The sequence below is a fragment of the Saimiri boliviensis genome, chromosome 14 (assembly GCF_048565385.1).
Source record: "Saimiri boliviensis isolate mSaiBol1 chromosome 14, mSaiBol1.pri, whole genome shotgun sequence".
NCBI lineage: Eukaryota > Metazoa > Chordata > Mammalia > Primates > Cebidae > Saimiri > Saimiri boliviensis.
In genome coordinates, this window is record NC_133462.1 from 92,339,660 (window position 1) to 92,367,494 (window position 27,835).

Here is a 27,835-nt window from a genome sequence, read left to right on the forward strand (position 1 = left end):
AAAACAGTCAACAATAATTTATTGTACATTGAAAAATAAGCGTCTAATTGGATCATTTGCAACACAAAGTAAGAATACGTGCTTGAGGTGATGGATACCCCCTTTGCCCAGATGTGATTATTACACATTATATGCCTGTATCAAAGTATCTCGTGTACCACATAAATATATGACCTACTGTGTACCCACAAACATTTAAAAAATTAAAGATTAAAATTAATTTACAAATGGGGTCCTTTTTCTCCCATTATTTTTGCCTTTAGTCACATTTTTATTTAATCATAACGTTCCTACGGTGACCATGAAAAAATACAGCCACGCATGGATTAGCAACATCCGCCAGCAGTGTGTTCTCAAATACAGCTTTTACCCGCTTTGCACCTCCAGGCACGAGCACACGGCGTGCTGCCCAGATCGCGCAGTTCAGGGAGAGCGCGTGGCTCCTGCCGGAGAGCAAAGCCCTTCGCTACGTAGTGGGTCTACCTGCAGTGTGTCTTCGGGCTTCTCCCAGTTCTTCTTTATCTCCGCCCTGGAGCCAATAGGACGTTATCAATAACGTTCGATGGTGAAGCTGCTCCTCATCTGTGCCATTTAGGAGTCGACCGTAATACAGAGCAGCTGCTGGGTGAACCACAGATGGCTTTCGTGATATTTACAGCTTATTGGTTGCATAGTTCTTTGCATATGATTATCAATCAGTAAATACTGACGGACTGAGTTTCCTGGAACACTGAGCTTAGTTTTCAGCCGCTTCCAGCATTCTTTCTGTGTCTGTGCAGGGAGGTTCAGGAGGCAGCAGAAAGCGGCCCGTAATGGTGCTGTATTCTGGTGGTAGCAGTCCTTATTGTTATTATGATGCAAAGACCCCTCCAGGTTATAGGAATGGAGAAGGCATTTTTATATAATTTCCCTTTTATATCCTAATTCTGCCATGACCTAACTCACTGTACTGAGATATTTTCCCCCTAGAATGTGGAGGTATGTTGCTAAGCAACCAGATCAGCCACTGGTAAGCCCTTACGTATAATATGATTTGATGTGAGTTACATACAAAAATATGTAAATGTTTTTTCTCTTCATTATTAGATAAATGATTATCATTTGGTTTTATTTTGCCCAAATAAAATAACTGCTTTCATTTACCAACATTAACATGATGTCGTAGAAAGGCCTTGGATTTAGAGGAAAGAAAACATGAATCCAAGCCTCAGGTATGAGAGTCACTCCTCTTGTGACCGTGGCTGAAATCAGGTCACTTGCCAAGCCTTCCTTTTTTTCTTTAAAACTGTAACGTGTGGTACAAAGACCCTCTCTGCTTGCCTTGCAGGGCCAGGTTAAGGATGGACGTGATGATGTGTAGAAAACGTTTTAGGAGAAAAAAAAAATCCAAGGTCTAAGCATTGTCTAGAATTCCAGGCTACTTAATCTTGGGACTCCAGGTCTGTACATATAATTCCAAAGGCTGGATTGATCAAGAACTACTGCCCTTCAGCAAGGCCCAGAGCTACAGGGCACGCCTGTAGCTACAGAAGAAAATAAGCACGTGGCGTTAACCCTGAATGAGTTAACAGCGAAGTGATGGTAGACAGACAGAAGCAAAAGGCCACATGTAAAGCACCATCTCATTAAGCTTTAAAATGTAAGACACATAATCTCAAGACCAACCGCAGGCCAGGTGCAGTGGCTCACACCTGTAATTCCTGCACTATGGGAGGCTGAGATGAGAGGATCGCCTGGGGCGAGGAGTTCAAGATGATCCTGGGCAACAAAGTGAGACCCTGTCTCTATAAAAAATAAGTTTTTTAATCAGCCAGGCATGGTGGTGCACACCTGTAGTCCTAGCTACTCTCTAGGATCACTTGAGCCCAGAAGTTTGAGGCTGCAGGGGGCTGTGATTGTGCCACTGCAGTCCAGCGTGGTGACAGAGCAAGGCCCTGTCTTTAAGAAAAAAACAAAACAAATTTAAAAAACAACTGCTATAGGACTTCCAGGGAAACGACAATGATTCATGAGGGCTGAAGTCATTGATGAGGGCAACTCTTACAAGTCCTTGAAGCATGGGGGAATTTTTAAGGGTGAATTCACAGCAGTTATTACCATTGGCTAACATTGTGCATTAACGTGCAAATATCAATCCATTTCCAAATGATAACAGTGCCTGGCTGTCGTATTTTAACACAATATTGTATGAGGCTGATGGTCACCATGCTTTTGCCTTTTAGCAGTAAACATTTTATTTGAAGAAATGTCATGAATTATCTTCCTGCACTAATGAAATAGATAATTTATGTTAAAAAAAAACAACAACAACAAACCCCAGACCCATATGCTTTTCAGTCATTTGAGACATGGAAATGACCTCCCTGACAGCCAATTAGAAAATACAAAGGTGGAGGAGGATGCTCTTATTCCCAATGTGGAGAAGTTCCAGAAGGACTAGCATGCTTCATGGCTATGCCCGAATACTTTTAAGTAGGTGCTATTTCACAATAAAGCATTGCTGGTGTTTGTTACGTGTGGATGAATATCTTCACCGTTTCTGGCTGCTCTGCCTCAGAACATAGGATCTTGTTACCCATCCCTGCTGTTTATAAGCTGTTTTATTATCTTCTCCCCGTGTCATTGACCGGATGGTTTTTCTAGGGGCTGCTGTGATCGGTCATGTCATTGCTCGTTATCAGAGAGCCTTAATCCTCAGGACATTGAAATATTTTTATAATGGCACATGAGCCATGGCAGCCATGGCAGCCTGGATTGTCCTTTGCATGCTGACAAGGGAGACTGTGCATCAGCCACCCCCGTCCTCGGTCGGGACCCTTTCTGTCTAGCAGGTGCAGCAGCTCTGAGAGTCTCACAGCTTTTCAGCCGGTGTTGCACCCATCCGTTACCTGGTTTGGATTCAGTAGAGCTTGAATGACCTCTTGATTTTTATAAGCATTTTAGCCACCTATTTGGGCATCCCACACTTGAGCACCCCTCAGACAAGGTGAAATATTCTTCGGATAGGGTTAGGGACACACGGTATTCCTAAAATTTTAAAGGGATAGAGGTTCTTAACAATGACCAGTGTATTGCCTGATTTTCCTGTCTGTGCCCTAAGGAAAATTCTATTTGTCATGTAGCTGATGATTTTTAAAAGATTGCTAGGTAAATGTGTTAGTAATCTTTAGACACTAAGGATAGTAGATTTCAATTTAATTCTCATGAGATGTGCTTAGAATGAGTTTTTCATTTAAACACCCTGCAATTCTGACATGCCAGGGTAATAATTTAGCAAATAGTCTATTACACAATTACAAAAGAAAAAAGTCAAAATCAAGTTCCCCCTGTAATGTATATAATTGAGACCTAAGACTTTTCCGACATTTAAACCCGTTGAATCCATCAGATAAGTGTGGATCTCATTTGTTTAGGTTTGGGTAGGTCTGGCCAGTGAGAACAAGGAACCACCCTATGTGAAGGTCATTTCCGTTCTAAACTGATCCTTGAATTCAGATGATGTCTTACTGATGTGTTAGGAGAACTGTCTTTCATGTGGAGAGAAAGGACTGGCCCAGAGGGAAGGACTGAGCTCACTGGCTTGTATTCTAGCCAAGGATAGGCTATTGCTTGTCTCTTCATGGCCTGATAATGCTCAGTGTGGTGCCAATTTTTTTTTTTTTTTTTTTTTTTTTTGGGCAGAGTCTTGCTCTGTCACCCAGGCTGGAGCGCAGTGGTGCGATCTCGGCTCACCACAACCTCCACCTCCCAAGTGCAAGCGAGTCTCCCACTCAGCCACCCGAGTAGCTGGGATCACAGGCATGTGCCACCATGCCTGGCTAAGTTTTGGATTTTAGTCCAGATGGGGTCTCACCATGCTGGCTAGGCTGGTCTTGAACTTCTGACCTCAAGTAATCTGCCCACCTCAGCCTCCTGAAGTGCCGAGATTACAGGCATGAGCCACTGCCCCCGGCCATCTTTACCTTTTCAATTCTTTCATGACTGCCTCTCCTTTATGTCCCTGAATAATACAATTATACATGAGTGATTTCCAAACCTTAACCTTCTCCTATCTGTGTATCATTGAAGTACTGTGTGAAGAGAAATGAAGCTGCTGACCTCTAAGAAATTGGAATATATCAAATAAAGATCAAACAGCTGGTTATAATGTCAAAGTTAAAATAAAATGCCATTATAGAATCTATGGCTCTAAAAACATGATTTAGATTAATTTTTAGTCATCTGAAAATTCTTATTTGATACACAAATTCTAAGAAAATAATTGTATATGTATTCTCAAGATGGTTTCCTCTGTTACTGTTTTTCTACACTGAAGGCAACAGAGGCATTCCTAAATGGAGTGGAGATTCCAGGAGTCATTGCAGAATCTCTGTCCTGGAAACCATTCAGGTGCACACTGCGTGCGTTCGTCCCCCGATATTTCCAGTAAATGGCTTTCCACCCACCATTTGGATACCTTCAGTGCCAAAAAACACTCATTATTTTATGAAACCAACTCAGCATGAGTGGGTTACTCCAATTTTTGGAAAAATGTCTCTTATACGTCTCAAGCTAAAAATGCCTTTACGTTTCACCTACTGCTTTGCTACTGTGTAAGGTAGATTTAACCCCTATTCAGATATATTGCAGTAAAATACAGGCACACAGACCTAGATTCCGTCTCAGCTCCACTACTCATTATTTATTATATTCTTTTGAAGGATCATTGATTAGTGTACTAAACGCTTTAAATGTGCGGTCATTAAATTCTCGTGAAAGTCTAAAAAAGCAGGTATTACTTTTGCTTTCTCTTACTATGCAGAAACTGAGGCTTGATAATAATATTTGCAGTGGTCATGATGATGACAGGAACGTTGCCATGTACCAGCTGTGTGCCAGGCACTGTGCCTAGCCCTTTTATACACATGATCAGAATTTAGGTAACTTGCCTAAATTATTATCCAGGAAGCCAGATATTCACCCGAGGTCAGGAAAGACTCGGGATTTAACTCCCTCAAGCTTCATTTGTTTGCCTGTTAAGTGGGGATACTATTGTTCTCACAAAGGCTTCTGAGATTCACAAAATGGCTTATGAAAGTATCGGGTGTACTCGCCTGAAAACCACTTCCACGTGGCATTTATTCATTTCCTTAGTTTTTTTTTTGAAAGACTCTTTCCTTCCTCTTTCTCCAGGTTTCTGTTCTCTAGGCTAAATATTCCCAGTTCCTTTAGTTTTCATTTGTTCGTTCAAAACATACTTATGAGCTCTCCTCCCTGCTAAAATTCACATTCTGGAGGGGAAACAGACAGTAAGCAATAAACATGGCAACTGAGCAAAGCCTCTGCTCTGTCACGAAATACTGAGTGTCACGGCGGTGGAAATGAGGAGTCTGGGAGTGAGTGGTGGTTTATTTACTGTGGCTGGGTGACACATTACCCCAAAACTTAGTGGCTAAAAGCCGCAGTGATCATGTATCATCTCTTATGGTTTCTGGGGGTCTAAAATTCAGATAAGACTTAGTGGGTGTGATTTATCTCTGCTCCATGATGTCTGGGACCTCAAGCAGAAGACTTGAAGGATGGCAGCTAGAATCATCTAAAGGCTCATTTCTTCGTATGTCTAGCAGATCCTGGCTATCTCCTGGGATCCTCAGCTCTCTTCCACATGACCCTCTCCGTGTGACCCGGGCTTCCAGCATGGAAGCTGCATTCCCAGAGTGAGTGTCCCAAGAGAGACAGCCAGGTAGAGGCCATTATTGCCTTTTGTATCCTAAGCTCAGAAATTTTACGGCATCACCTCCGTCACATTCTGTTGGCCAGGGCAGTTTCAAAATTTTGCTTGGGTTCAAGAAGGAACTTAGGGCCCGACCTCTCAAGGGAAGAGTATCAATGTCAGGTTGTAAGATGTCCATGTGGGAGACACATTGATGCCACCATCTTTGGAAAGTACTGTCCGCCATGAGGCAAGGTAGGTTCGTTGATAAGGTAACATTTGAGCAAAGGTTTTTTTTTTTGTTTCTGTTTTTGTTTTTTTGAGACAGTCTTGCTCTGTTGCCCAGGCTGGAGTGCAGTGGTGTGATTTTGGCTCACTGCAACCTCTGCCTTCCAGGTTCAAGCGATTCTCCTGCCTCAGCCTCCCAAGTAGCTAGGACTACAGGCATGTACTACCACGCCTCGCTAATTTTTCTGTTTTTAGTAGAGTTTCACTGTATTGGCCAGGCTGTCACCATAGCGGCCAGGCTGGTCTTGAACTCCTGACCCTGTGATCTGCTTGCATCGGCCTCCCAAAGTGCTGGGATTACAGGTGTGAACCACCATGCCGGGCCAAGATTATCATGGTCTTGTTTGTTTGTTTGTTTTTTGAGATGGAGTCTCGCTCCGTCACCCAGGCTGAAGTGCAGTGGCGCAATCGTGGCTCACTGCAACCTCCACTTCCCTGGATCAAGCACTTCAGCCTCCCGAGTAGCTGGGATTACAGACACTTGCCATCATGCCCAGCTCATTTTTGCATTTATAGTAGAGGCAGGGTTTCACCTTGTTGGTCAGGCTGGTCTTGAACGCCTGACCTCAGATGAGCTGCCTGCCTCTGCCTCCCAAAGTGCTGGGATTATGGGTGCGAGCCACTGCCTGGCCAAGATGCTCATGTTTTCAGTGTTACAGGACACTTGAATGCTGGGCGATGTCACGTGAACAGCGTGTGTTACTAACGATGCTGGTGGCCCTCCCTCCCGCCGTTCCATCTCCACCCTCTGGGCCCCCTTTTGAGCTTCCACCGTTACTTTTTGCACTTACCTGTGAATTGCATTTTGTATTTAAAGACCTCTGTGCACAATACCCTGTTATCTACATGAACAGCCCATCGTTCGGCGCCCCGCAGCCTGGCTGGAGTTCACCTTCTGATTTGGTCTTGTATTTCTAAAACCAGTTTGATTTTCCCTGGGGAACTGGGGCTTGTGTTTTTCTTCCAGTGCCCCGTGCATAGCATGCCTTGACTGGCCTCCACATGATTCTTCATCAGACTGGTTTGGATTTTACAAGGTGTCAGAGTTTTTTAATGAGCTCATGAGGTCTCTTGCACTTGAGTTTACGCCAGAGAAGTTGTGGAGTGATTAACTTAATGGGTGCCGTTTATCCCTACAGATGCCCAGCATTGTTCCTGTTTCAGCTGGATGTTGCTAGATAACAAACAATTCTTTGTAAATCGTGATTGCAGAATCCTGCCGTTTTATGGTTTTTTTTCTTTTGCCGTATAAATGATTGGGCACTCTATTATGGTAAGGCACTGCTACAGAGGACACAGAGCATGAGGAGAGAAGGACTGATTAGGCCTCAGTGGGAACTAGGGGTTCTTTAAAAGAAACAAAATGGACTGGGCGTGGTGGCTTACGCCTGTAATCCCAGCGCTTTGGGAGGCCAAGGCAGGTGGATCACCTGAGGTTGGGAGTTCAAGACCAGCCTGACCAACATGGAGAAACCCCATGTCTACTAAAAATACAAAATTAGCCGGGCGTGGTGGTGCATGTCTATAATCTCAGCTACTCGGGAGGCTGAGGCAGGAAAATCGCTTGAACCTGGGAGGCGGAGGTTGCGGTGGGCTGAGATCCACCATTGCACTCCAGCCTGGGTAACAAGAGCGAAACTCAGTCTCAAAAAAAAAAAAAAAAAAAAGAGAAAACGAAGTAACCCTGGCATACTTGATTATACAATAAATTTCCCCCTGACTGCCCCTTTTTTATGTTTTCGCCTCCAGAGCTGCCCAGAAGTTAAATCTGTCATCTAAAAAGAAGAAACACCGGCCTTCCGCTTCTTCTGCTGCTGAGCCGCCGCTTTTCGCCACCAGCTTCAGCGCGATTCTGCAAACCTCCCCTCCCCCAGCCCCGCCCTGTCTGCTGAGAGCTGTCAACAAGGTGAAGGACACCCCGGGTCTGGGCAAGGTAGGCACCATCCGCCGCCCCTGCCATTTGCCCAGGGTGCCAGGTTCTGGATCGGGTTTCAGAAAGAAGAAAGGAGGGCTCCAGTGTGTTAGAGTAAGAGGGCACCAGGGGGAAAAGGAGGCAAAATGAAACTCATTTGAACGTCCTGTAAAATTGTCATTGGTTGCATATACTGAGTAGTAAACTAAGACGTTCAAACTGTAAGAGGTCTGATTTGCGCATGGCGGGAAAAAACAGCTGTGCCTTGTGTGACGGAGTCGTAGTCATTGAAAGAAAAGACACAAAAGATGGAGGCAGAGGCAGGAGACCGAGGGATGCCATAGCACAAGGTAGAGAAATGAGATGTCATGATGCCGCCTCGTTACCCTGTGACACTTCTGGTTTCTTCCTCGCCGTCAGAGAAATCGTGACTCTGAACTAGACCAGCTCGGGGATTGGTGAGGCGGGCTTGCAGCCATGCCTTTCTGGCCGGGAAGCGCCGTTTCAAATCGTCACAAATACTCAGAAAGAGGTGTAGAATCACGTTTGCGAGACGTTGCTCAGCTGCACTTGGGGAATTTAGTCTTAAGTGTCATTTCTAAATTCTTTCTCCCGTCTGAGCGAAGCGTGTGGGTGAAGTCACGTAGGGTACACCCGTCGTTGCTGAATGAAAAAGCTGGGACTTACACAAACGTTGAGCTAAAGAAAGAGGTGGCGGGTTTTCAGATTTTTATCAAAGTGTGAGTGGTCCTTTGCCGACTTCACGTGACTGCGACCCTGAGCTTCGTTTTGTGAAGTTGCCAGTCTTGCTGAAGGGGAGCACGAACCTGTGCGGACTGGGCTCGGGCTTCTCCAGATCACTGACGGCCAGTCCCCTGGGTGCCGAAACACGGGCACGCCTGGGTCTCTGGTCCTCAGACGGCCTCGCGGTCTCTCTGGAGTCCCCCTTACACCCTCTGCCCCCTCCTCCTCCTTCTTTTCCCCTTCCCCAGTTTCTCACGTGAATCTCACCACCTTGTTGGAAAGGTATTAACTTCATGTGGTTCTTTTCCCCAAGAAGAGTTTAAATTTCAAGATTACACTGACTAGGCTGGACACAGTGGTCACACTTGTCATCCCAGGGCTTTGGGAGGCCACAGCAAGAGGAGCACTTGAGGCCAGGAGTTCGAGACCAGCCTGGGTAACATAGCAAGACCCTGTCTCTACAAAACAATTTAAAAGCCAGCCAGGCACAGCGGCAGATGCCTGTAGTCCCAGCTACTCAGGAGGCTAGGGAGAGGGAAGCACTTGAGGCCAGGGGTTTGAGGCTGCGGTGAGCAATGATCGTGCCACTGCATTCCAGCCTGGGCCACAGAGTGTCTGTTTTTAAGAAAAGTAAAACGTACATTGAACAGAGCAATGCTGCCTCTGATGGGAAGCGTCCAGTCCTGGAGTTTTCCCTGGTGGCGGGCAGGGCAGGTAGTTTACAGCTGACAGCTTTCCCAGGCCCCGCGGGGAAGTAAGACCAAGGAGTCAGGGCAGGGCCTGGGCTGTCTGCAGGGGCTGCCCTGGCATCACTGGACATGGAGGCAGGTGAAAAACACAGTGTGGACCAGAACTCCTGTCTGAGAGAGGACTCGCTCAGTGGGTGAAACCCCCCAAGGAGGGGCCATGGTACCCGCCAGGGCATCCAGGTGTGATTGTAGATGGTTGATATGCTGTCTTCTAAGGAGGCTGGGTCCAAGTAATTGCTGGGATCTTCTATTCTTTTTGAAATGTTTTATTTGTAATTGTGGTAAGACACAGAGAGCACAAGCCGTACCACCTGAACTGCTTGTGAGTGTACATGGGCTCTTGGTTTGCAAAGCGGAGTTTGGAACTTCAGTGCCGGAGCCGAATGGCCCTGGGACAAAGTGAAATGAAGCTGTCGGTGCGACCACCCCGCCCTGTGCTCTAAGCAACACCTCACTTCTCTTCTGTGTAAGTGTGAGCAAACATTCCAGCGATGGCCCCGTGAAAAGGTGCCAGATTATTAGCAAACCTGGGGTGCTCATGTACCCCAACAAAGCCCTGTCCAGGGTACCTCAAAATGAACCACATCAGGAACCGTCCCCCCACATCTACAGGACTGGCCTTGTCTGTGTTTCCCGAAAGGGTTGACGTGGATGCATGTTCTGGGGCCTGGGCCCCAAGCCCAAGGCTCTGACCTCTCCTCCACTGCCCAGCACCCTCCCTGGAATTCTGAGACAAGGACATCAGGGTGCCAAGGCCAGGGACCACAGCAGCAGAAAAAGCGTCCCAGCCAGCAGGATGACCCAGCACTGACACAAAAACCATTTGGAGGGCAAAGGACACCAGACCGATCTTGATTCCATGGTGTCGTATACAGTGACCACGTACACACGCTCATCGCGACATCAAGAACTTACAGTGAAGAGAGTTATGCTTGTTAGTTTAAGTTTACAAAGCACACTTTTTTTTTTTTTAAATTAAACGTATCCCTCTCATTCACTTGCAATCCAAAATGCAATCAAAGCCTTGAGTTCATCCGTGGGACTGTGTCCTGGAGCAGGGCCTCGGCCTGGGGTCACAGAAGATAATAGAAGGGGTGGCTTCCATCTGTCCGGTGGCCAATGGTGGCGGCTGAGTCCAGCCTCTTGTCCTGCTCAGGCTTCTGGAGGGTGAGGGACAGTGAGGGGGAGGAAGTGACATTTGGAGAGAATGTGTCCCATGACTGAAGAAGTGACCGAGACCCTGCCTCTTTCTGCACGGAGGGTCCCTGTGCTGCCAGCAGGCTCTGACTGCCCTACCATCTGGGTGCCAAACTGCCGGACCTTAGCGAGGGTCTGTCTTCTCAGACTCCTGCTTCTTCCACCTCCACTGATACCTCACCATTATTCAGAACAGCCGTTCTTTTTAGTCATGTGGAAAAATTTCCATCAATTTATCTCTGTTGCATAATTTATATTTTAATATCTCCAAGAAATACAGTGGAGTTTAATATAGAACATAAATAATTGGCGCTATATATAAATCGGCGGGTTTGAGGCAGACAAGTTTGATTGAATCCCCCAAAGCAAGTTGATTGATGATTTAAACCTGACCTGGAGCCTGACTGGGGGCAGGGGAGCAGAATCACCACCGCTGGAGATGGCCCCGAAGGTGGGAGGCGTCTCCCAGGCCAGCCCCGCCGCTCAGGCCTCAACCACCCGCCGCCTCCCTCTGGAAACCTGGGAGGTCTTCCTCAATGGGAAGGGATTGTACGTGTTCATTTAGAGCAACTTCTTATTTAGCGAATAAGAAAACTGAGGCCCAGTGAGGGTCACGGGTTTTCCAGCGACTCCAGAAGGAGGGCGAGAAGTCAGGGCCTTGAAGCCGTTTCATTCAGGCTGTGGCAGTGGGCTGTCACGAGACAAACATGGCCCTTGACGATTTGGGGTGGAGGCAAGAGTGTCCTGAAACAGAATAGTAGCAGGACGACGTTGGGAAGCAGTTGCCTTTATCCAGAGGGTGAAGACGTACTTTTCCGAGCCAGGATTGGGAGAGGAAGGGGAATAACAGTCAAGAATAGACAGGAAGAGGGAGAGGGGGGGCTCGCCATCCCACCCCTTCCCTCCTTCCCGCTCCCGCTGTTGCCAGCAGCAACCCCATTCCCAGCCACCACCAGGGAGTCATTGCTGGCCACTGAGTGCTTCTTGATGCAAAAGCTTTTCTGGAGGCCGTGGCGATGGGAGAAATAGAGTAACTTCCGCGTGCTTAGAGCTGAAGCATGCACAAGCACGCACACACACACACACACACACACACCCCACCTCAGGACCCTCTGCCCCTGCAGCATTTCCTCATACACAGCAAATATTTTTTTCTTTTTCTTTTTTTTTTTTTTTTTTTTTTGAGACAGAGTCTCCCCTCTGTCACCCAGGCCGGAGTGCAATCGTGCAATCTCGGCTCCCTGCAACCTCCGAACCTCCCTGGTTCAAGCGATCAGCCTCCTGAGTAGCTGGGATTACAGGCATGCTGCCACCACACCTGGCTAACTTTTGTATTTTTAGTAGAGACAGGGTTTTACTATGTTGGCCAGGCTGGTCTTGAACTCCTGACTTCCAGTGACCCACCTACCTCAGCCTCCCAAAGTGCTGGGATTACAGGCATGAATCACTGTGCCTGGTCCACAGCAATTATTAAGCACCTACTATGTGTCAGGTAGTATGCTGAGCAGTAGGCTTAGGTTTGCAGTAATGTGCACGGCAGAGTGCCTGTTCTTATGGCATTTATAACTTAGTGCTTGATTCCAGCCAGTCTTACAAATCTCACCCATCTGGGCCAGTACGAAGGACAGTCTGATTTAAGGAAAAGTCAGGATTATAGGCTTAAAATGATTCTGTCTCACTTTCAAGTTACACAGAGAAATGATGCTACTAAGTAGTCTTATAGAAATATTCTTAATAAACAGATAAAGATGATTAGTGGATCAAAGCAGCTTAGTCCCCATTTATATTTCACTGCTTTGGCTTATATGTAAATGCTGCTTCTAATCTGTTTGAAAATGGTTCCTTCTCTTAAGTCAGCAAACGTTCTTCACGAAATTTGTTTGCACAATTAATTAACATCCATGTTTAAGGTTCATTTGTTAGTATGTCACGGCTTCACGTCAGAACTTTTTGTCTTGGATTGCATGTTTCCAGAGCCAAGCATCTTTCTGTTTGAATCGCTACATACATGGCTCTGCAGCCACACCATGGAGCCATCAACGTTTTAAAAAGTGAGAATGGTCATGGTGACAGTCATATTAGATTCATGACAATCAACCTGTAGGTTGGTTGGTTCTCTTCTTCCCAGAATACCTGAAGGGAAATACATGAAGCAGGAAGGGAAAGGGAGCCATCTCTCTCTTCATAATCGCCAGGGAGGCCTCAAAAAAACAGCTGTGATCAGCACCCACCCCTTTTCCCCCCAAACAGATCTGGTTAATACCAGAAAATTCTTATAGGTGAATCCTAGCATCAAGAGTGTTCTCTAGACTCTAGAATTTGGAAGGATTCCAAAAAGCTGAAGGGAGCAAACAGGAAGATGAATGGTGGAACGCGAAGCTGGGAGTAAGTCAAGGGGCCTTAGCACACTCTGAGGATCTGCTGTCTTCCAGGTGCTGCAGAAGTGCCACGGAAGGGGCGGGAAGCAGGACCTGGCTGACCGCTCTGGCACAGTAAGGGGAAGATAGATCCTGGTCTCCACAAACTCTAAGCTCCCATGGAAATATCTGATGGGCATTCAGCCTCAGCCACCACTCCTGTGCCATAAATGCTGCTTTCCACCTTAGGATGGCTGCCTAGCCTCATCTGAGCAGAAGGGCTGTGGGGTGTCTGTTAACAGTACAAGCCCATCATCACCCATGCCCATCACCTCCCATGCCCATCACCACCCATGCCCATCACCTCCCGTGCCCATCACCACCTGTGCCCATCACCTCCTGTGCCCATCACCTCCTGTGCCCATCACCACCCGTGCCCATCACCACCCGTGCCCATCACCTCCTGTGCCCATCACCACCTGTGCCCATCCATTTGGGTGTTTTTGAAGTGCTTCATGGAGATTTCTCCTCTGAGCAGTACAGCCTCAAAGCAGGCAATTTGGCGGGCTTATCAGAATTGCAATTTAGAAATGGACTCGAATGTCTGGCCAGATTATCTTTCTTATGCAATAAAGGTGGGAGCCATTATTTTCTGTCCTCCTCAATCCTTAACTTTAAGTAATCTGTATTTTTTTTTTTTTTTTTGAGACAGAGTCTTGGCCTGTTGTCCAGTCTGGAGTGCAGTGATGCGATCTTGGCTCACTGCAACCTCCACCTCCCAGGTTCAAGTGATTCTCTTGCCTCAGCTTCCAGAGTAGATGGGACTACAGGCACGTGCCACCACGCCCAGCTAATTTTTTGTATTTTTAGTAGAAACGGGGTTTCACCGTGTAAGCCAGGATGGTCTCGATCACCTGACTTCGTGATCTGCCCACCTCGGCCTCCCAAAGTGCTGGGATTACAGGCATGAGCTACACTGCCTGACCAATTTTAAGTAATTTGTCTCTTCTTCAGCACTATTTTTCAAACCTGGTGCCAACATAAAATTTTGGCATCTATTAAAACTTGTATTTGCTAATCTGTCTCACAGACATATATACACACTTACACACTATGTATTTCATGTCATTAGGTCCTTTATTCTCTAGATTTAGCTTAACTCTAAGCACTCCTTTGTTGGGTGTGTAAACGAAACAGAAAAAAAATAAAACACCGTGTGTGTTTTTAGTAGAGACCCTTTTCCTGTACAGATTTATTAGCATTTTTAGGGTAGAAGCCATTCAGTTACTAAATCTTTGTGACATTGTATGGAAGAGAAAGATGAGATTTCTGTTCTGTTTATATTCTGCTTGTAAGAAGAGGAAAACAAGATTTTTTAAATTAGATTAAAATACTGTTTTTGCAAAGGCACTCTGTAGCTTTTACTCACTTAGTCAACAAGCAGAAACAGGAGGTGGTGCCAGAATATATCCGGGGGAAACTCTCATGCCTTTCAGCCCACCAAGGTGCGGTTTATTTACACAACACACCAATTGTCCAGTTCCTCGTTATTACTGCTGCCCTTCCTCATCCTGAAGCATGACCAAGAAGAGAAAAGATTTGAGCCATTATTAACATCTTTATTTCAAGTATACATGAAGAATTCAAATACGACGGATAATTCTAGATCATACTACGTTCACAACTCCATCCTTAAACACTAAAGTTGGGAAAAGCGAATTGTGAGTTCTCTTTTATTTTGGTGCGCTGATGGGGGGGAAAAAGCATAAATAATACCTATTCATCACTATAGCTAGCCTGATAGCTTTGTAAATTAAATTGTTAGCTCTTCTGGGAAATTAACTCAGGTGACCTTACACTCTCCAGTTCCAGGGACCCTTCTGCGCTCAGTTGGTTTTGATTGAGGTCTCCTAAGCTTATGTAGAGTTGGTGGTGGTATTTTCGCTTTCTTCCTTTATTTCTTATTTGGACCCTACCTTCAACTTATATCTTTTTTTTTTTTTTTTTTTTGAGACGGAGTTTCGCTCTTGTTACCCAGGCTGGAGTGCAATGGCGCGATATCTGCTCACCGCAACCTCCGCCTCCTGGGTTCAGGCAATTCTCCTGCCTCAGCCTCCTGAGTAGCTGGGATTACTGGCACGTGCCACCATGCCCAGCTAATTTTTTTTTTGTATTTTTAGTAGAGACGGGGTTTCACCATGTTGACCAGGATGGTCTCGATCTCTTGACCTCGTGATCCACCCGCCTCGGCCTCCCAAAGTGCTGGGATTACAGGCTTGAGCCACCGCGCCCGGCTCAACTTATATCTTAAGAGAAAGGCGGCTTGGGAAAAATGTTCTGACTCATTAATCTTCGCCGTTTCTTTTTTTCCCACGGATGCGGATTTCGCCAGCCTCTGGGCCGCGCATGCGCCGTATGCTGCTAGTGCCACCCCAGGCGCCCAGGGCTCAGGAAGCGCAGCTGGCGCTGCTGGCAGGGCCATGCTGTTCCGGGGACAAATCTGAAAGCCCTCAGTCACAGGTGCTTTCTGCTATGCCACGCCACTGTTGGAACTTAGCAGCCCTCATTCTTGCAGAGTGGGAATTATTTGGAGAATATTCTTCATTAGAGGTTACTGGACAGGAACGTCGAGGCAAGGATCTGTATAAAGAAAGCAAGAACTGGGCGCAGTGGCTCACACCTGTCATCCCAGCACTTTGGGAGGCCGACGCGGGTGGATCACTTGAGGTCAGAAGTTTGAGACCAGCCTGGCCAACATGGTGAAACCCTGTCTCTACTAAAAACACAAAAATTAGCTGCGCGTGGTAGTGGGCGCCTATAATTCCAACTACTCGGGAGGCTGAGGCAGGAGAATCTCTTGAACCCAGGAGGTGGAGGTTGCGGTGAGCTGAGATTACCCTACTGCACTCCAGCCTGGGCAACAGGGTGAGACCCCATCTCAAAAAAAAATTAAAAAATAAAGAAAGAAAGAAAAAAGAAAAGAAAATCGTGAGGCTGAGGCAGGAGAATAGCTTGAACCTGGGAGGCGGAGGTTGCAGCGAGCTCAGCGAGCTGAGATAGCCTGGGTGACAGAGCAAGACTCCAACTCAAAAAAAAAAAAAAAGTGTGAGGCTATTTTCATTCTTCATTATTAATATGATTACATTTACTTCTGCTGATGAGGGTGTCTGGATGTCATTTTCTGTTGTCTTCATTATCAAATGGAGAACTGGAAGGGGCACCCAGCACGTTTCGGTTGAACTAGATCAGATTTCGGATAGGATGGCTTGTCACTGCGTATCATATACTCATTTTCCTGGCCTTCCTGGCCAGAGATGTCTGCACAGAGCGAAGTGGATGAAAGGACCCGGGGTGATCAGGCAGGACTGGTTTGCTCCTATAACCCAGAGTTTCCAATCTTACATCGTAGGTCTGTTCTTGAGCTTTCAGGGTGCAGGTAGAGGAACTTAATTTTGCATCCACTTTTTCCATGGAGATCCTGCATTTCTTTCTTTCTTTTTTTTTTTTTTTCTTTGAGATGGAGTCTTGCTCTGTCTCCCAGGGTGGAGTGCAGTGGCACGATCTCTGTTCACTACAAACTCCACCTCCCAGGTTCAAGCAATTCTCCTGCCTCAGCCTCCTGAGTAGCTGGGATTACAGGTGCCTGTCACCACGCCTGGCTAATTTTTGTATTTTTAGTAGAGATGGGGTTTCACCATCTTGGCCAGGCGGGTCTTGAATTCCTGACTTCATGATCCACCTGACTCAGCCTCCCAAAGTGCTGGGATTATAGGCCTGAGCCACTGCGCTCAGCAGAGATCTTGCATTTCTTACTTCTCTGAACTTCCCCTGCCTGCTTCCTATGAGTAGACAGGGTCTTCTGAAAACCTTCTTGTTTAAGTTTCAGGGACATGATACCTTCCAGGCACTGACGCGTGTAAATATACCACACAAAGTATAGCAGTCAGCAAGCGAGAAATCTGCCCTTCTGTCTCTAGTGACATGCTGTTTCCGTTTCCCTCACTAGGTTAGCTTCTTGGGAGGAGGAAGCACGTTCTTTTCCTGTTGTTCCTCTTTGTACCCCTTCTGTGCCAGCTCAATGCCAGAAGGATACTCAACGTGGTTGAACTTTAAAAAAAAAATTCTATCTAGTCCTTGTGAGGTCTTGATGGGGCATTGAGTACTGCGTGGGGTCCATCCCGAAAGAGGCAGCTGTGAAAATGAAGCAGCCACAGTGAAAACACAGAAGTGAGCAGGACGCAGGGGTCCTTGGCTCCACTTACCCTTCCCAGAGTGTGAGATGTTCCCTGGTTTTACATCGGGAAGAAGAGGATGCTTCATGCCACACTCTGGCAAACAGGAAACAGTGTCCACATCCCTCACGAAGGAATATTCTTAAAGACCGTCTTGTCCTGTCCTCTGAGGCCCAGCGAGAGACACTAACTTGTCAACCCACTTAGGTGGGAGAAGACAAACGTTTAAACTTTTGAATGTAAGAGATGGTTTGTTGTGGAAAACTGTAAATCAGAATTCAAATAAGAGATTCTTATTGTTTTCCCCCATTCTGCAACTTTTTTTTTTTTTTGGAGTGCAACGGCGCAGCCTCAGCTCATTGCAACCTCTGCCTCCCAGGTTCATGCGATTCTCCTGCCTCAGCCTCTGGAGTAACTGGGATTACAGGCGTGCGCCACTATGCTCAGCTCATTTTTTGTATTTTTGGTAGAGATGAGGTTTCACTATGTTGGCCAGGCTGGTCTCAAACTTCCAACGTCAGTGGATCCTCTCACCTTGGCCTCCCAAAGTGCTGGGATTACAGGTGTGAGCCACCATGCCCAGCCCATTTTGCAACTTTTGATCTCAATTTTTGGCTCTATTTTAAAGTATTAAATGGAGATGGTAGGCTTGTATGTGTGTGTGTATAAGTGAGGAGGAGGAGAGAGAATTTTCATAAGGGGACTTTTTAAAAGCTAGCGACCTTTGTCATAATTGGTGGACAGGCTTGGTGCCTCCTGGAATACCTGTATTTCCTAATTAGCATCCTGATTTATGGAATAAAAACATGAGATAAAATGAGGGAATTCTCTCTGGAATAAATGCCACTGTCTCAATTAACCAAAGGGCAATAAGATGGATTATATGCCAAAATAGGGCTCTTCATCAGTCTTTGTTCAAAAACCACATTTTAGTTAAGCTCAGCACAATTAGACAATTACTGAAATCAAGAGAACAGAAATAGGTATACTTTCAGCGAACGCTCCAGGATCTTATCTTTCTATGTCTTTCTTTTGCTGATGGATGAAAGGAAAGTTAATCATGATTTGTTATAACTATCCCATTAAAATGGGGTTGATAGAAATATTTTATATTAAAAAACTGGTGAGTGCAAACTGCTGAGTTAATTAGAAAGTTTTCCTTTGTGCCTGAAACAGAATAGGAAATGCTGTTCTTGCCTACTGAATGATTTCTATTGAATAGAAAATACTTGAATCCCTTTCTAGAAATGATTCACTGAACTGAAATGTATTATTATGGAGGGGGAGAATAATTCTGATATATTCTTTTTTTTTTTTTTTTTTTTTTGAGACAGTCTTGCTCTGTCATCCAGGCTAGAGTGCAATGGCACGATCTCAGCTCACTGCAATCTCTGCCTCCTGGGTACAAGGAATTCTCCTGCCTCAGCCTCCTGAGTAGCTGGGATTACAGGCACATGTCACCACCCCTTGCTTCTGGATAGAATTCCCCTGAATGCATGTGATGAGGAAGTTGGGCTTTTCCTCTCTGCACCGGGCTAAAGCACGGGGCTTTGTTCAAGGTCTTATAGAAAGTCGTCTGCCGTTCCGGGTCAAGCTCTTCATCGCAGGCAGCATGTGTGCATTCTTCATTTTGCTTTTACCATGGAGGGAGAAACTTCCTGTCTTTCAAAATTCCCGAGTTTCCTAGTCTCCTTGGAAAATACCCCTGTTAAGATAGGAGAGAAGCCCCAGGAGTAGACGAGATTCTTGGATAATGTGAGTCCTGGAAGGTGGCGTATTCTGGAATGCAGATGGGAGGAGGGGAAGGAAGGAGAGGGAAGGGAATTCTTTTAGTTTCAAGCAATAGAAATTCCAACTGTGATATCTCATGGAACCAGACCGTGAGAAGCTCGCGAACGCCTGGGATCTACCGAGTGCTCCAGGAACTAGGGTCGACCGAGGGGAAACAGCAGCTCTTACCTGGAGGCTGGTCACTGGCAACCTCGCGTTTCAGGAGCAGGAAATCCATCCTGGATGCTGCAAAGACTCCTGATTCTTAGAAAAGTAGGGTCCTGGCATCAGAGCTGCTGCGGCATGGAACAGATAACGGCTGAGACACAGGGCCAGCGGCTAATCAACTGCAGCCTCTTAGGTTTTTTTTGGAGGACTGCAGTGACTCCCGGACTCAGTAGGGGACTGAGGCTGGATAAGCCCATGGACACCTTGCCTCTATTCCAACCGAGATTATTCACCCACGCCCGTTTAGCTGGGGTGGGGTGAATAATCTCAGCTGGAATAGAGGTAGGGTTAGAATACACTGAGGGCAATGGAGAGCAAGAATATGGCCCCCCGTATCATATGGCCCCCCGTTTCCTATGGCCCCCCATTTCATATGGCTCCCCCATTTCTTGCTCTCCATTGCCCTCAGTCCAGAATCCAAATTCCACCACCCAAGGCTATAGGGGGCCGTTCCCTGGCCTCTAGTCCACTCTTCTCTTGCTTGTCCCCTTGACTCCAGTGAGTGGTTTCAGTGCTGAAAGAGGACACACTGTCTCTCACCTTTGGGCCTGTGACCTGCCTGGGCACGGCTCTCCCCATCTTCCTCCTTAGCTCTGAATTCATCCTTCTTCTTTAAGCTGTAATTTGGATGTGATCCCTTCATCCAACTTCCCCATGGAAGTTCCCTCGAGCTCCTAAGGCCTCCTGCCATGCCAAGCTCTAACCGGGCATTATTTCTCTGTGTGGAGTTTGTCCTTCTTTGAGACTGAGAGCTCTCTGAACCAGGTCCCTCCTGGATGTGAAAGGTGCTAGGGAAATGTCTAGCCACAGGGATCAGCGCTCAGAAGCTGACGGGGACGGGAGCCCTCTCTGAACGTTCACTTTGAGTCACTTTGGTTTTTCTTTACTTGGACAACAGCATCATGTCGGGAAGACTCATTTATCTGCAAAACACGTGACACCGTTTCACTCGGAAGCCCCTCAGACCCAGCGTCTCACCAGCCTCTGGGCCTAAGACGTGGTGATAAGACGGAGACGGGGTTACTGAGCGCATCTTCTGTCTAGGCGATGTAGTATTACAGGAGACACTCTCAAATCCCTGACAGCAGTTGAGACAGAGTTCTTGTCAGTTACATAAGAAAAACAACTCACTGTTATATGATGCACATTGAACCTCACTGTGTTGTTTTTAGTCTTTGTGTGTGCAGACATATGGTATTTAAATTAAAATTTGGCCAGGTGCAGTAGCTCATGCCTGTAATCCCAGCACTTTTGGAGGCCAAGGCAGAAGGACCACTTGAGCTCAGAGTTGAGAGCAGCCTGGGCAATGCAGGGAGACCCCATCTCTACGAAAATGAAAATACTAGCTGGCCATGGTGGCACACACCTGTAATGACAGCTAGGGCTGAGACAGGAGAATCACGGGCTCCGGTCAGCAGCGATTGTACCACTGCACTCCAGCGTGGGCCACAGAGCAAGACCCTGTCTCAAAAAAAGAATATTAATTAAAATGTAAGGAATTCTGTTTTTATTACAATGAGTAACAAGGCTTTTTTTTTTTTGCTTTTTTTCTGTGACGGAGCCTTGCTCTGTCACCAGGCTGAAGTGCAGTGGCACCATCTCGGCTTACTGCAACCTCTACCTCCTGGGTTCAAACGATTCTCCTGCCTCAGCCTTCTGAGTGGCTGGGATTACAGGTGTGCACTGCCTCACCTGACTAATTTTTTGAATTTTTAGTAGAGACGGGGTTTCACCATGTTAGCCAGGCTGGTCTTGAACTCCTGACCTTGTGTTCCGCCTGCCTCGGCCTTCCAAAGTGCTGGGATCACAGGTGTGAGCCACCATGCCCAGCCTGTTTCTGTCGTGGTGGAGATGAGGGGGTCTTGCCATGTTGCCCAGGCTGGTTTCAAACTACTGGACTCAAGCTATCCTCCCACTTCAGCCTCCCAAAGTGCTGGGATTGCAGGTGTGAACCGCCACACCCAGCCTAACAAGGCTTGTCATTTGTTCTCGTTGGCCTATATTTTTTTCCAATCAGTATTTTCAGTATTTTGGCTCCAGACAGGTTTTAACAGCGCGTCACGCGTTGCTGACCGGCAGGCCCGCCTGTGGCTCCCTGACTGCTCACCGGCCCTCGTCTCCACCAGGAATGCTCATCTCTCCTTCCTTTTCTTTGTCCTGGAAACATGCTGCTCGGCCCTCAGGCCCAGCTCCTGTGTCACCTGCCACCTGCAGCTCTCCCCTTGTCCCTCCTCCAGGCACTGTGTCTGTGTCGCCCACCCCAGACGGCGAGTTGTGGAGGAAAAGGGCTGTACTTACTCACCCCTTTCACATTTATTCAAGTGGATACATAGATGCTCATTTGTTTCCATTCATTGAACATCTGCCATTGGCCAGGGAACGTTTCCCTTTTGGAAGGAGACCCAGACCCCCGCAAGACATAGGTCCTGCCTTTAAGGAGCTGTCATGCTCTTGGGAGAGGAGAGAGACTTACCGAGCTACACGTGGAGGCTGTGCCCGACAGCTTGCATTTTCTTTCTTTCCTGGGAGACAAAACCGTACCTTATGGTATGACTTTATTTTAATTCTGCCATGACATTTCGGCGGTTGCTTTAAGATTCAGAGATCACTGGGTGTTGATCCTCCCGCGATACTCTCTGTTCCTAATTACATTACAGAAAGAGCGAAGCAGGGACTTGGCTTTCTGTTGCGTTCACAGCGTGTGCAGGTTTAACCATCTCACCGCCCTTCAGGGAGGCTCTCAGGGACCCCATAAGTTTCTGGAAAAGTGGGAAATGCAAACCTGTCAGCCTGTCAGTCTGACATGTAAATCTCAAGTTGTTAAACCTGCTGTCAGATGAGCTGTCTCCACTGAAGACATCCCTCCCCCGGTCCTCGTGTGCTCATCTCTGCCCCTCACCCTGTGTCCCCACAGCACGGGGACAGACTCCCGTGTGCTCTGCAGAGATTCTGGATTTGGCCTCCAAAACTGCGGGCCCTAAGGGCAGCCGTGTGTGAGACGGAGTGAACTGAGTCTCTCTAAAGAATCAGCATGTCAGTATGTTCAGTTCTTCGTCCTCCATGCTGAAGTTTAACTTTCTCGTAGTTTCAGTAAACACCCTTCTCCACAGTTCTAATCAGTAGTTCACATCTGTTCCCCCGGTCCCCTGCCCTGTCCTGACTTATCCCGGTCACCTGCTCTAGTCACCTGCCCTGGTCACCAGCTTTGAACGAGGTCACCTCTGACTACCTGCTTTGACCCGTCCCATAACCATCCTTCCCTCCACACTACCCACCCCACCCTCCGGCTTGTACCCCTGCTCCCTTTAAAACAGCCCATCGGAATTAGATTAGACTGTGCAGTGTAACCCTAGCCCGTAGGGGAACGATACAGCAGTAAGTAGGGGCGCCCTCCGTCAGGAATAAGAACCCTTCCCCTCCCTTGTCCAGGTGTGTGCTCACCACTGTTCCATCTGTGAGCCGCCCCCTTCTATAGAAGTCAATTTCCTTGCTGAGGAAATTTATATTCAGTGCCACTTCTTGTGTGGCACTGAAAACGTACTCACAGCACGTGCTAAGGCGTGATACAGGCCGTGACCCTTCTGTGCCCATGGGACGCCTGGCTGACAGCAGCCTGTGCTGATAACAGAAGGTAGCCCCAGACCCCTTAGGAGAAACCACAGTGCCTCAGAGACAGGCGGGGCTACCCCCAGGCCAGTCGCCGGGGCCCTGGGAGCTGGGAACCTTTTCAGCCTGTGGGTGGCTGTTCGTCACCAGGGGCATTAGGCAGGCAAGAAGCGGTTCTGAAACCCAGCAACACAAAGCAGTTTCCAGCTCGGCTTCTGAATAACGGAACGGTGATAGCGCAGGCACAGATCAGCAGGAAGCAGGCGGCTGGAAGGGGAGAGCTGGACATTTGGGGAACAGCCTGAGCCGTGCAGAGACAGAGGGAAGCCATTTGGTGTGGGTACCTCCCCTCTTCCCTGGGATAGGAGCAAGCCTGAAATGAGAACGGCAGTCATCTGCACACGGCAACTAGGTGAGGAAGCCGTTTTACCAAGGGGCCAGGTTGGGTCACTCTTTGTGACAAGAACCATGGGAACCATTTATCACATGTACTTCTGACTCAGCATTGATATTTGAAAATTCTTCCCTAGGACCGGGTGCCGAGTACTGTTCTAAGTGCTTTACATACAACAGCTCATTTACATACATAATACATGTATACACGTCAATCATTTACGCACATCAACTTATTTGCATACCTCATCTCATTTGCACACAACTCATCTGCATATTTCAACTCATTAAAGTTGTCTCTTTCACTAAGGAGGAAACTGAGGCCCAGGGAGTCACGTGCCTGAGCTTAGACAGGCCAGCTCTGCATGCTGCTCATGCTGCCTCTGATGGTTCGATGTCACGTAGAGATCACTTGAGCCCAGGAGTTCGAGGCTGCAGTGAGCTACGACTGTGCCACTGCTCTCCAGCCTGGGTGACTGAGCGAGACCCTCTCTATAAGAAAATGTTGAAGAAGAGGAAAATTTGTACTCTTACAGTTTTTCGGAGTTTACTGTGGTGACACTTTCCTGCACTGTCAGGAACGCTGTAGAGCACATTGAATTCTTGCGCTCTGATGGATTCTTTTTTTTTCTGAGACTGGGTCTCACTGTCGCCAGGCTGGAGTGCAGTGGCAGCATCTCTGTTCACCGCAACCTCCGCCTCCCAAGTTCAAATGATTCTCCTGCCTCGGCCTCCTGAGTAGCTGGGACTAGAGGCGTGCACCACCACGCCTGGCTGGTTTTTTGTATTTTTAGTAGAGACAGGGTTTCACCATATTGGCTAGGCTGCTCTCAGACTTCTGGCCTGAAGCAGTCTGCCTGCTTGGGCCTCCCAAAGGGCTGCGGTTACAGGAGCGAGCCACCGCGCGCAGCGTCTGCTGTGTTCTAGCCGTCATTTGTACAGTGTTGCTCGTGTGAGCTCTTCTTCAGGTCAGAAATGAAGGTGTGACGCCGGGACTCACCGTGATTCCACCTCTGAAATAGATGTACACGGGACAAAGGGGATCGTTTCATTTACTTACGTAGCCTTGTAGGGCTGAGGGCCCCACAGGGTCGTGGGGTGAGCCTTATGCTGTGCTGAGGCGCAGGATCTGAGAAATAAAGAGACAGGACACAGAAGTACAAGGAAAACAGCTGTGCTCGGGGGGCCACGCCACCTCTAAGCGGAGTCAGGTGAGGCCCCAAATGTCCAGAAGTGTGAGTATTTATTGTGTATAGGTTAGGGCACGGGGCAGTGAGTGAAATCATCTTTAAGGACAGTGATAGGGTCGTGAGCAATAAAACATAGGGTCCACCCCCATTAGGTCGCCTAGGCCAGGGGGTGGACAGTGCGCAGCAAGGGGCCCGTTCCCATGAAGGCAAGGGCTGTGTGCAGTCAGGGGTCCACCCCCATTAGGTCACCGAGGCTTGAAGGTGGGCCATGCGCAGTGAGGAGGGTGCCGTGTGCGATACTTCTGTCTATGGGCAAACTACTTCTAAGAAGATTTATAGGAGGATGCTTAAATCACACAGCAGTGACAGAGCTGTCAAGGTTACCACCACCTTCTGGCAGCTTCCAGTGGGTTCTATGGGAAGATGCTTTTCGAGCAGCACAGCAGCAAGAGCTGATGAAGTTCACAGTCACCGAGGTGGGTTGCCGTTCTGAGGGCAGCCTTCCACAGGAACCGGAGCAAGGTCCTACAGCTCCTTTATCAGGAGGAGTGGCTCTCGCCCCAAGCCTGCCATACAGCGGGTATCTTTATGATACTGAACGCTGCCGCCTGGGCCATGGAGTCTTGTCCTGGTATAACTGTCTTCCCTTAAACCATGCTCTGCACTGTGTCTGCTCTAGGCATTCCTCCGATTATGAACTAAGATATAATTATAGGTATATATGTAGGGAAATATTCTTTAGGCGCTCATACTATCAACTATTATATGACTATATACAGAGGATTATATAAAGGGAGCCTTCAACCCCTATTTCTATAAACGAATATATGATTATGTAAAGGATTATATAACAGGAAATAGCTGAGTAGTGACACTATAAAGTGAGATATTCCTCAAGCCCTAACTGTGCCAGGGCTCTGCTTAGCTCTCATTCCTTGGTGCCTATATGGGGGGTTACCCACAGGCCTTACTCTGAAGATATGCATGAGTCCATTTTGCATCACTATAAAAAAATACCCAAGGCTGGGTGATTTATAAAGAAAAAAGGTGTAACGGGCTTATGGTTCTGCAGGCTGTACAGGAAGCATCTTCTTGGCTTCTCCTGAGGCCTCAGGAAGCTTCCAATCATGGCAGCAGGCGCCGAGGAAGCAGGCATGTCGCCTGGCAAGACTGGGAGCAAGAGAGAAGCGGAGGCCCCGACTCTGAAACAGCTGTGTCTCACAGGAACTGACAGAGCGAGAACTCGCTGATCGCCAAGGAGGGCACTAAGCCGTTTGCGAGACCCAGTCACCTCCCACCAGGCCCCGGCTCTGCCACTCCACATGCAATTTGGAGGGGCAGACACCCGAACCACAGCCCCGTAGCTAGTTGACGCCAGGTGATTTTGTGTTTCCCACAGGGTGCCCGCGAGCCCTTTTCTCAGTCGCGGTCAGCCCCGGAAGAGACGCAAGATGGGTTCATTTTGGTTGTGACGCCTCTTTCCTTCTCAGCTCACCCTTTGGCTTGCTGCCAGGCGCTAAGTGTCACCCAAGGGCTCCTCACAGATTGTGCCTTCCTTGAGGGTCCTGCCAGTTGCTGGCGAATTAAATGCTCATTGTGCTCTGTATAAAATACCTTCTGGAATAAGGTAAAATATGAATGAAGGAAGGAGAGAATGTGTGAACAAATGCCAAACCAATTTAGCTGCTTGCGATGAGATTATTTTTAAAGAAGAAAGGGAAGAGAAAGAAATTAAGGGCTACATGACTGTTGCTTCTCTTCCTCCAAACAAAAGCTTTTGAGTGCAACATGCTGATTTTTAAAATTCCTCTCTGGGCCGTGCGTGGTGGCTCATGCCTGTAATCCCAGCACTTTGGGAGGCCAGGGCGGGTGGAACACGAGGTCAGGAGTTCGAGACCAGCCTAGTGGTCAACATGTTAAAACCCCATCTCTACTAAAAATACAAAAGTTAGCTGGGAGTGGTGGCGCGCACCTGTAGTCCCAGCTACTTGGGAGACTTGAACCCAGGGGACAGAGGTCGCAGTGAGCCGAGATTGTGCGACTGCACTCCAGCCTGGGTGACAGAGCAAGACTCCGTCTCAAAAAATAAAATAAAATAAAATAAATTTCCTCTCTGGAGCCACATGTGAGCCAAGAGCACAGGTTTAAGCTGCAGAGCGCTGCGTGTGTGCTCACAAATCCCGGGTTCCCAGTGTGGATAGCCCAGCTCCACAGCCGGGGCCAAGGGTCAGAAGTAGCAGCTGGTGATTAATCAAGGGGCTCCTGTCTTAGGACAGGCAGCGTTGATTGTCTCTGCAGGCCAGACTGTAGAAATAAGCAGACCCACAAAGGCCAGCAATTAATAGTTCCCTGGAGATATTCCAGATGCTGCCGGCTGGACCGTGACATGCCAGTGCTCTTCCTGCTCCTGATTTATTCCGTTGTATGGAAGAGCTCACCCGGGAGCTTCCACAGAAATGATTGCTTTGGGCTTTTCAGGAGCTGTTTCAAGGCTTCTTGCTCCAACACCCTTTTAGCGTCCAGGAGCGGACGAAGCCGTGCCCCAGAGTCCCACCTTCCCAAACAGTGGACAATCTGCTCTTCCCAGCCTCCTGTCCCTTCCAGGCACCCTTCACCCCTCCCACACCAGGAGTCGCTGAGCAGGTCCCAGAGCAGAGAGATGACAGCTTGAAGTGACTCATCCCATCCCATCCACATGCTGGCATTTTACTCTGGCCTCCAAAGGCACTGGAGGATGACCAGTGGTGGGAATGCAGGCCTTACATAATCACTCCAACCAAACCGTACTGCTCCTCCAGCGGTCCACCGTGAAAACCTCTGAAAACCAACTGATTTGCCAAATGACTCCCATGAGCCAACCTCTGCAAAATTTCAGAGTGTTGTGCAGCTGCCTCTCAGGACAAAACAACTTTTCAGCACTAACAGCAAATAGAATAGGGTCATGGTGGAGAGTGCACTGTCTTCACTGCCTGTCCAAAAATTTTAATCTAAGAGTTTTGGGTTTGAATTCAAGGAAAATAAAAACTTCTCAGAGGTGTCTGGGTGCAGTGGCTCATTCCTGTAATCCCAGCAGTTTGGGAGGTGGAGGCAGGCAGATCACCTGAGGTCTGGAGTTCAGGACCAGCTTGGCCAACATGGCATAACCCCTAAAAATCTCTACTAAAAATAAAAATAAAAATAAATGGCTGGAGTTAATCTCAGCTACTCAGGAGGCTGAGGCCTGGAGAATTGCTTGAACCTGGGAGGTGGAGGTTGCAGTGAACTGAGATCGCACCACTGCACTGCAGCCTGGGTGACAGAGTGAGACTCCACCTCAAAAAAAAAAATTCTCTAAGGGCCTGACATTCACCCAGGCATGGTGGCTCACACATGTAATCCCAACACTTTGGGAGGCCAAGGCAGGAGGTTCACTTGAGCTCAGGAGTTCAAACTGGGCAGCATAGTGAGACTCCATCTCTACAACAAATGTTATTAAAA

General features: G+C 47.7%; 1 protein-coding gene across 3 annotated transcripts in view; it reads left to right on the top strand.

Moving 5' to 3' along the window:
- Positions 1-27,835, top strand: part of KIF26B (kinesin family member 26B) — a 526,146-nt gene that overhangs the window by 372,558 nt on the left and 125,753 nt on the right. For all 3 annotated transcript variants that reach the window (XM_039464246.2, XM_074385662.1, XM_074385663.1), the window contains one exon: positions 7,730-7,913. In XM_039464246.2, the coding sequence (XP_039320180.2) occupies positions 7,730-7,913 (184 nt within the window). The remainder of the gene's footprint in view (positions 1-7,729; positions 7,914-27,835) is intronic.